The 9,358-nt window shown below is 36.2% G+C and overlaps 2 protein-coding genes across 2 annotated transcripts; one reads left to right on the top strand and one right to left on the bottom strand.

The window, feature by feature from the left end:
- Positions 1–1,468: 1,468 nt before the first annotated feature.
- Positions 1,469–3,876, top strand: med9 (mediator complex subunit 9). The gene is made up of 2 exons (XM_077246162.1): positions 1,469–1,584; positions 2,043–3,876. The coding sequence occupies exons 1-2, from the start codon at positions 1,508–1,510 to the stop codon at positions 2,260–2,262; spliced, it is 297 nt and encodes a 98-aa protein (XP_077102277.1). The 5' UTR covers positions 1,469–1,507; the 3' UTR covers positions 2,263–3,876.
- Positions 3,767–5,634, bottom strand: rasd1 (RAS, dexamethasone-induced 1). Its single transcript, XM_077246151.1, has 2 exons — positions 5,272–5,634; positions 3,767–4,756 (listed from the first exon to the last, which is right to left on the bottom strand). The coding sequence occupies exons 1-2, from the start codon at positions 5,540–5,542 to the stop codon at positions 4,230–4,232; spliced, it is 798 nt and encodes a 265-aa protein (XP_077102266.1). The 5' UTR covers positions 5,543–5,634; the 3' UTR covers positions 3,767–4,229.
- Between the last annotated feature and the right edge of the window lie 3,724 nt (positions 5,635–9,358).

Here is a 9,358-nt window from a genome sequence, read left to right as displayed (position 1 = left end):
CACGCACAGACGCGCGCACAGACACGCACTCACACACACAAACACACACACGCGCGCACACCACAATTTTGAAACTGATGTTTCATGAGTGGCAGATTTTAATCCATGTTGGAAATGTATTAACTTTTGTACAGTTGCTATTATTCCTGGAATTCCTTACACAGCAACTAAACAACAATTACAATCACTCGCAGTTGCACACAATAACAACTAAGCATTCTGCATAACGCAAACACTCAAGACTAAACATAAATTCTAATTTAAGAAAATTGTGTTTACACTAATCACTATAACATAAATGTATTTTCTTTTGACCACAATGATTTTCCCATGAATACATGTCTTTTGATTAGAGCAAAATAGACATACTTGTCTGACTGACTAACTTACATAACAAAGAAAAGAAAAACATGTTTGTCATCTTTTATAAGCATAAGCAAGATAAAAAGCCTGCAAACAGAAATACTTTCAAGACTGTATTGTGTGTTTGTCCAAACTAAGCATTAGACGCTGCATTAAAGAGCAGGGAAATCCACCAAAAGGCGGTATAATTAAAGAAAGTTTAAGTTATAAAAGTGATCAAATATGTAGATTTATATAGATTATTTATGCTACTAATTTTTTAGCAGCCCATACATTTATATTTTCATTCAGTGTTATTTTATGTTTAACAAAGCAAATTAAAATGTCTCTCAGATGTCAACTTGTGTATTCGAACATTAATAATCATGCATGCATATTCATATAATAGATGTGCATGTGTTCAAACTGTAAGCCACTGGCAGAACACTCACATGCCGGTCGATACACAACACTGTGAATGTTTGAGAAGGGATTGAGTCGGCGGTACGGATTCTAGGAACCCTTGAGAAACTGACATGAGAAACAAAACATTTATAAATCAATATTACAGAAATGCCAAAGCAAATATTTATAATCCACAGGAGGAATGTGGTTGAGGAATTATTATTTAATGGGGGGAGAGGCTGATGAAGGGTTAACAGAGGGCAACAAATAAACATTTATCAATACTTGTAATAGTTATTAGGTTTCCTGGAACGTACATTAGGCGCATCTCCTTCCTCATCAGATGACCAAGACAAGTCAATAATGACAACAAAAACATTATCTTGAATAATGAGAGATTAGCCTACTGTTTCTTTTATAGACCCAGTAATGCTGTCTGGACCATAGACTGTAAAACTAAAATATTATAAATGTGTAAAACAGCCTATAATGGGGAAAATATTTAGCATTTATTATGTTATAGCTATTTACTTCGTTTCTATACTTTTTCCTTTTTTTATCTGTTTCACTTCTCTAAACGTTTCCAGCACCCCAGTTTGAAAACCCCAGCTTAGTAGAACTTTATAACATAATATAATATTGACAGAATAGTGATAGATATGTTATTTTAATTTATAGATAAAAACAGAGCCATCGTGACGTTTTTTACGCAGAGGCGCCGTCGCGCGTTGATGACGTAGATTACCTCCGTGAAACAAACATGGCGACTACGGTACCGGTTGTAGAGGAGGTGGAAGATTATTCCTTTTTGCCCATTATCCACGACGTTATAAAATGGTAAGAAGTAAATATTCTCAAGTTTTATGTTTCAAGGAACAGAATGCACCCATCGTTAAAACTCGGGAATATCTCGGTACATTCGTGTTACTATCCAGACTCTGTAAACATCGAATGCGTTTAATGTTGCTCAGTATTAAAGGGAAAGTTCGGCCAAAAATGAAATTTTGTCATCAATTAATAGCCCTCAAGTTGTTCCAAACCGATATGAGTTTATTTCTTCCGCTGAACACAAAAGACGATATTTTGAATGTTTGTAAAGGACTTCCATAGTGTTTTTTCCCCATACTATGGTAGTCAATGGGGTCCATCAAATATATACTTGCCCATATTCTGCATATTCTTTTTATGTTCAACAGAAGAAAGAAAGTCATTCAGTTTTGGAACAATGATGACAGAATCGTAATGTTTGTGTGAATTGACCCTTTAACGGTCTGTCTGCATTCACCTGTCATTAGCATGGACAAGGACAGTCCAGACGTGCATCAGGAGCTGAACAAGCTGAAGACGAAGATCCAGGAGGCTCGGGAGCAGATTTCTGGCATGCCGGGGATCGACATGAGTCCTGCGCTTCAGGAGAACAAACTACAGACCCTCAGAGAGCAGGTCCAGACCAAGAACCAGCTTCTGCAGAAATACAAGAGCCTGTGCATGTTTGACATCCCCAAACCTTCGTGAGAGAAAACATGAACACTTGTTTACACCGATAGATGCCACACTGATTCAGTCATGTCATTTTTTTATTTTTATTATTACTTAGGCTATTTGTACTGTTTGTATATATAAATATATATATATTTTTTTTTTTTGTGCTTAGCATTTGCAACATCATGTTTAGTGTCTGTGAATTTGTTACTGTGTTCTTTACCTTTGTCATAGTTTGTGCATTAAATTCAGTCACTTCTTTAGTAGAGGTTTTCAGTTGCACTTAATGAAACCATATTTACTTGAGCTGAGACAATATTGAGGTCTGTCTTAAACCATTTAAATGAGTGAAATGACAAGCAATTTTGCTCCAAGTCAACAAAAGACAGTTTTGAAGCATCCTAGGTGTTTTCAAAAGACTATATCTGGAATATTTATCCTCAATAGACTTGCAGCAAATAGATGAAACTGTTTTAGCAATTTATTTTACAATCCTGTTCCCTATGTACTTATTATAGTTATTACAATAACTGGGTGATAACTAGGTAAAAACCCTGAATCTACCCCCTAAAACTAACCTTAGTTACACATAAGTGCTTGTATACTGTTAAATAGTGCTAATGTTTAGGCCTCATTTCAAGCCATAACAGATTAACGCATTTTCTTGGTAACAAGTGTGTGCACAACATACACATGTCAATATTTTGAGCATCCTAGAAGGTATTCTCTTATTCATCTGGAATATTTATACTCACGGTGAGCTTCGGCAAGTTTAGATATATATATTTAAATATACTCGGATACAATATTAGAGCCTCATTCCAAGGCATAATGGATTAATTACTAGCCGTGTTTGTTTGCATACAAATAACGGATTATTTGGGCATCATATAATGCATTTTGAGATTATCCTGCATCTTTTAAGAATCTAACTGGAATATTTAGACTTGATGGGCTTAAGATAGATGAAACCATATTTTTCTGACTCAAGCCATAATAATTTAAGTCGTTTTTGCTTGCATGGAGTGAGCACACAACAAATGACAACAGTTTGTGAATCCTAGGTTTTCCCCCCTTCAGATTACTACGTTTTAATACCGGTATATTTGCAATATTTATATTCGAGATAGGCTTACGCAAGTTTATACAAAAATCATGTGTCCTAAAGGTATTTTTGGATTGTTCTGTTCTGCATTTTAAACCCTTACTTGTTTGTGTCATTCAAAAATGATATATTTTTATTTCAATGAAATGATTGTACTATATTTTGGTTCAATAATATTGAATAGTTTGTATTTCCACTTGGTGAAATTCGTCTCTCGGTCATTTCCAATGCGCTAATTTTGTGACTGCGAACACAACATGACTTTTTTTTTCAGAACATTTAACCTTTTTGTATCATGTCGATGTGTAATCATAAAATTTATTCAGTTAATTGACCGAAACGTACCAGAGGGGTAAAGGAAATATCTGGACTATATTAGATTTAGCCACTGCATTCGTAAGTCTGTAAGAACAAATGCTTCGGAAACATGCATATTCTTGACAAAGGTTTTTATTTCAGTCTTCCAATGTGTTCAATTCAACAATGACAAGAATAAATATACATTCATTGACAATAAAAAAATTGTTCAAAATGCAATAAAACATTCAAGTTGATTTCTTTGAATAAGTTTAACCAAAAAAAGAAATAATGTAAACAGCTGACATTGCAACTCCGTTCAGCACCCAAAAAAGGCAAATGTTCTAACAAAGCACATTTTTAAGCATGGAGTTGATACTTGAAAGCCACAATCACAGAGCGCTCAGACTGAACAGAACAAAGTCGCTATTCTGTACAGGAGATCTCGCGAGATTACATGCGCGTCCACGTCGCAAGGTGAGAGCTCAAGCCGATGACTTTTACCGGTTCGACCGCGACTCTTTCGGAGTCACCGGGATTGACACATCAACCGTGTGCTTCTAATAATAACCGTAGCAGTGCTTTAAACGGCTCGGTTTTAGCTAATACTGCATCTTTCTTTGTCTTTGGTCTGTCCGCCTCCTATCGTCTTCTCTTTAATGTACATTAAGTCACTGTGGACGCTCGGGCGGCGCGCAAAAGGCGCCACGATCCCGTACGCGTCTCCATCCTTAACCTTCTTGTTTCTAAAAGACTTTTTGTGGAGAATGTCACAGTACTGCACGGAAACCTTGCGATGGAGGTCCGGGCTCATCTCGTTGGGTAGTTTTGCGAGAGCGAAGAGTCTTTGAAACATCTGGTCGACGTTCGTGTTCCTCTTAGCGGAGATCTCGAAGTACGCGCATTGCTCGTCCCCTGCGATCAGTTGCTCGATCTCGTCACGTTGAACCTCGCGGCAAAACTCGCGGTCCCCCTTGTTCCCGCAGATCACCAGCGGCACGTCCACGTTCTCTTTGGTCTTGTTTTTAAGGCAGGATTTGGTCTCGTAGATCTGCTGTTTGAGCCGCTGCACCTCGTGAAAAGACTCGCGGTTGTCCAGACTGAACACCAGGATGAAAACGTCACCTGTGGCCAAAAGAAGAGGGAGAATGATTAGAAATTTTGACTACGAACAACAGCAATTAGCCAACAGTATCGCTCTTAAAAAAAAAGATAAACAAATATTTATTGGCATTGATGGTTCCCTGAAGAACCTTTCAAAACTACAGAATCCTTACATCTCCTCCAATTTTTTTTAAAAATAAATTAATTGTGAAAAATGAAATGGGGAAAAAAAAGAAAAGTTATTTACACTAAAAAAAATAATGCTGGGTTGTTTCAACCCACGTTGGGATCACATATGGACAAACCAAACCGTTAGGTTTGAAATTTTAATTAAAAATTTGAAACCAACGATTCACATTTGATCCAACCGTTGATTTAAATATTTTAATTAAAATTGTAAACTCAACGGTTAACGTTAGGTCTGTGCACATTTGACCGCCCCTTAAATACACTTTTAAGAATTGATCACTGAAAGGTTCTTCTATTAACCAAAAATGCTTCTTCTATGGCATAGTTTTATTTGAGAAGATATTTACCTGTCAGAATAGACAGTCTCCTCATAGCTGGGAACGGATGATTCCCTGAAGTATCCAAAATGTCCAGTTGATACACATCTCCCTTGATGCTGTAGAGTTTCCTGTGAAAGTCCTCTATGGTCGGCGTGTACTGTTCCTCAAAGCGCCCGTTCAGAAACCGGGACACGATCGCCGTTTTCCCAACTTTGGTGGATCCGAGAATGACCATCCTGTAGCAGTTTTTCGCAGGGATGTCAAACTCACTCTCTGAAGGACTCATTTTCTTGATCATGTTTATCTTTTGTGTGGTTTTGAGCCGGAGTAGTAAAGAGTAGCTGGTTGTGTCGTAAGTTTGAAGTGGCTGTTGCTTCTGAAGCTTCTAATGTCGAAGAGCCGCTATTTAAGCGTGCTCGCGCCCCGCCCCCCGTGCGCGTCACCGCGGGCCAGTGCGACAGGTGCGTCAGTTTGTGTGGATCAGTGCTTTCTGGTGCAACTAATACCGGGAACATTTGCTGAGAGGAAAAGTACTTTCACGCTGTGTATCTAGTTCCCTATTTTTAAAAAAACAATATGTCGTTTAACTGTAAAGCATTGTAAATGTTTCTGCGTAGAGGTCAGAATGCATAGGCTCCTATTTATACTGTAAAATATTGTTAATATCATGTTTTTATTTCATATGCATATGTGTGCTGTAAAATAAGCCTATTGTTAAAATTAATGCTTTTATTTCATAAGCATAGCCTATTTGTACTATAAATAGGCCTATTTCTAAAATTATGCTTTTATTTCATAGTCATATTTGTACTATAAAATAGGGATATTGCTAAAATTATACTTTTTCAGGTCATATTTGTACTGTACTGTAAAATAGCCCTATAGTTAAAATCATGCTTCTATTTCATAGGCATATTTGTAGTATAAAATATGCTTATTGTTAAAATTAAGCTTTTATTTCATATGCATATTTGTAGTGAATATTGTTAAAATTATGCCTAAAAATGAATATAGTCTTATAACTTCACAGAATTCTCTGCACGAAACCACACATTCGCTTAGATTTCTTTTTATTGCTCAGTTATGTATACATTGCAGTGTTTCACGCTAATGTTTATGTTATTTGGTTCATGCCTCTGTTAGTATTTAGTGTTATTATCGACCACATTACTGGATAAGTCACGTGACTTTTCATTGCACCAGTTATTACATTTCACAGTAACAACTGAGATTTAATAGCTCAAATATTTGTTTACTAGCATATAATTCATTGAAATATAGTATTGTAACAACACATTTTTTTTTTTGTTGGAATGTCCTGCATCTTTTTCTTCCTTACATGCAACAGTCTTTTAAACATAGCGTCAACCTTTTAAGTGCAATGGTGGCATTAATCACGCACGTAGTTCTGGTTTGTTCATATTTGCACTTGATCACAAATTTGGGAACGGAAACAGACGCATTAACGGCTCATGGAAATGAGGATTGAAATGAATTTGATACGAGAGTAACAAGTAGGCTAGAATAACTAAAAACAAATAAAGTGAATTCGATATGCTCCAGTGGTTCTGCGGATCATGTTTTCTTCAACAGACCACAGACTCTATATCTAATACAGAAGCGCGCGCCCGCGCATCGCCACACCGCAGCGCAAGTGAATCTGAGCTGCTCGAGCACGACGCTTTTATACCAGCGCGCTCTGGAATGCTTGATTCTGATTGGCTGACAAACGCTTTAGGGCGTGTCCTTTTCCCCCTAAGGTCTTGACCGCATTTTAATTCATGACAATTGTTTCATAGAGCCGTAAAATCTATCACAGCAAAAGAGGCAGAAAACACACACAAATGCATTGGGTGAGCAAATACATGAGGTAAAATTAACAAATGTAGTCCAAAATTCATTTTAATAGCTATATGGATATGCTATCTTATTGTGAGACAGAGAAGAGCTTCTTCTCTGTCTCACAATAAATCAATAAAATAGCATATACCTTATTAACTTTAGTCTCTCTCTCTCTCTCTCTCTCTCTCTCTCTCTCTCTCTCTCTCTCTCTCTCTCTCTCTCTCTCTCTCTCTCTCTCTCTCTCTCTCTCTCTCTCTCACACACACACACACACAACCTCGCACAACACAACTACAACCCCATCTGTTTCTATGCAAAATAAGAAAGTAGTTCACATAAGAAAGTTAGATGTGCATCAATGTTACCTTTCACTGAAACAATATTCCTTAAATGATCTGGTAACACTTAACAATGTGGTTGCATTTGCTAACATTAGTTAACGTAAACTAACAATGAAAAATACTTCTAATGCATCTTAGTTAAATGTTATTTTAACATTTACTAACACATTATTAAAATCAAAACTTGTATCTGGTAATAAAGAAGCTAACATGAATGAAGACTAAATAATGTAGAAAATATATTATTAATGTCCTATTAGGCTTTTTTGAAATATTAGCAAGCTGTTTATGAATGTAAAAGGTCTGCAAAGTGTAGATGGAGTGATTGTCTCCCAAAATGCGATTCATACAAACTGAAGAAACCATTTAATACATTTGCATAATGCCAGTTTATGGTTTTCATTGGCTAAACGAGAACAGCGTCAGTTTTGCAACGCCCTCAAAAATGTAGTTGTTCTATGTGGTGTTTTTAATATGCTTTAAGACACACCATGTGCAAATTCATAAGTCGACAAGAGTATTTTCTCCTCAAAACTGCAGTGAACCAAAGACAGTCTCAAAAACACGCTTTGAAATCGCTGGTGTTTCTGACGTCACAACGACCTTGAAACCAATCAGATCAACGTGTGATCGTCAACGAGTGGAGCGTGAAATGACAAATCAATGCATTTATGCAAGAGAAACTGAAAAAGCAGGTGATAATGAGATTTTCTTTGAAACAAGGAGTGACGAAAAATGCACACAGGAGCTCATTATAGGAGTGAAACAAAAGAGTGGACAGAGAGAGAGAGAGAGAGAGAGAGAGAGAGAGAGAGAGAGAGAGAGAGAGAAATACCAGCATGCAACATGTTACATGGATCAGATGATCGGTTTCAAAGGACAGAAATGATGAAAGTCAACACTGAAAAAAAATTGGAGTAGGATTTACTTCAAAAAAGCTAGGCAACTTTTTTCACTCAGAAAATGCTAGTAAATTTACAAAGATTTGCCAAGTAAAAACCTTAACATATTTATCAGTAGCTTTAATTAGAAATCTTCAAGTTAAATTTACTTGGAATATGGAATTAAGTAAACTTTACTTAACCTAGTTAAGTGAAAGTAACAAAGAAAATAAGTAATTTTAACTTGGCTAGTAAAAGGTTGATTAATATCGATTTAGTTGAAATTTCCTTTGCCTTTGCATTACATTTCACTACATCAATAATATAGAATTTTATTAGTCATTTGTAGTATGTGCTTCACTTAGATCATCTAAGTAATTTATACTTCATCATATCAGATGTTAAGCTTCATGTGAATGCAAATACCTCAATACTTGGTGACAATACACAATGGCGGTAACATTTGATGGGTCGTTTTTGTGTTTGAATGTGTCATTTTGAGCAAGAAATGTACTCGAAATGTCACAAAAAGGCAAGTTACTAATCCTGACAACAAAAGCAATGATAAAACAGTGTAAATACAGCTGGAAACCATTAATTATTCAAGGTCCAGTGCATGATGGGAACCCCAGTATCAGAAAACTTGAGTAATTTTTACTTAATTTTATTGAGTTGATATTTACACTTTCATTTCAACTCGCTTGAATTAAGTACTGATATGGAATTTACTTAGTTTTTTTTAATTCTTGCATAAACTAACCTTTTAATGTAAATTACATAGTTTTTCTTTCAGTAGTATTTACTTCACCAAAAAATCATTTTTTACAGTGAATGCATGTCACACTGAGGAAGGGCTTTAACTAGAGAGAAAGTGAAAAACAACAGAAAAACCTGTGCAAATACAGGACCCCTATAAAGCAGCACTTTCTGGACGTCCATGATGAGTGATAATGACCTTTACAGCTGATTATATTTAATTAAATGATGCGTCTAAAGACCTGTGAAGTGCTGCACTTCTCATTCCCATCATCAGAGAGGGTTTAAATGCTC

Source organism: Siphateles boraxobius, unplaced genomic scaffold (assembly GCF_051911475.1).
Source record: "Siphateles boraxobius isolate OS27281-9 unplaced genomic scaffold, OSU_SipBor_1 103, whole genome shotgun sequence".
NCBI lineage: Eukaryota > Metazoa > Chordata > Actinopteri > Cypriniformes > Leuciscidae > Siphateles > Siphateles boraxobius.
The sequence above is the reverse complement of the archived record's forward strand: the minus strand, read 5'-3'. Positions and strand labels throughout refer to the sequence as shown.

Coding starts and splice junctions, on each gene's coding strand:
- rasd1 (XM_077246151.1), bottom strand. CDS start 5,542: ATGATCAAGAAAATGAGTCCTTCAGAGAGTGAGTTTGACATCCCTGCG. Junction 4,757..5,271: donor GAGACTGTCTATTCTGACAG/GTAAATATCTTC, acceptor TTTTGGCCACAG/GTGACGTTTTCATCCTGGTG.
- med9 (XM_077246162.1), top strand. CDS start 1,508: ATGGCGACTACGGTACCGGTTGTAGAGGAGGTGGAAGATTATTCCTTT. Junction 1,585..2,042: donor ATCCACGACGTTATAAAATG/GTAAGAAGTAAA, acceptor ACCTGTCATTAG/CATGGACAAGGACAGTCCAG.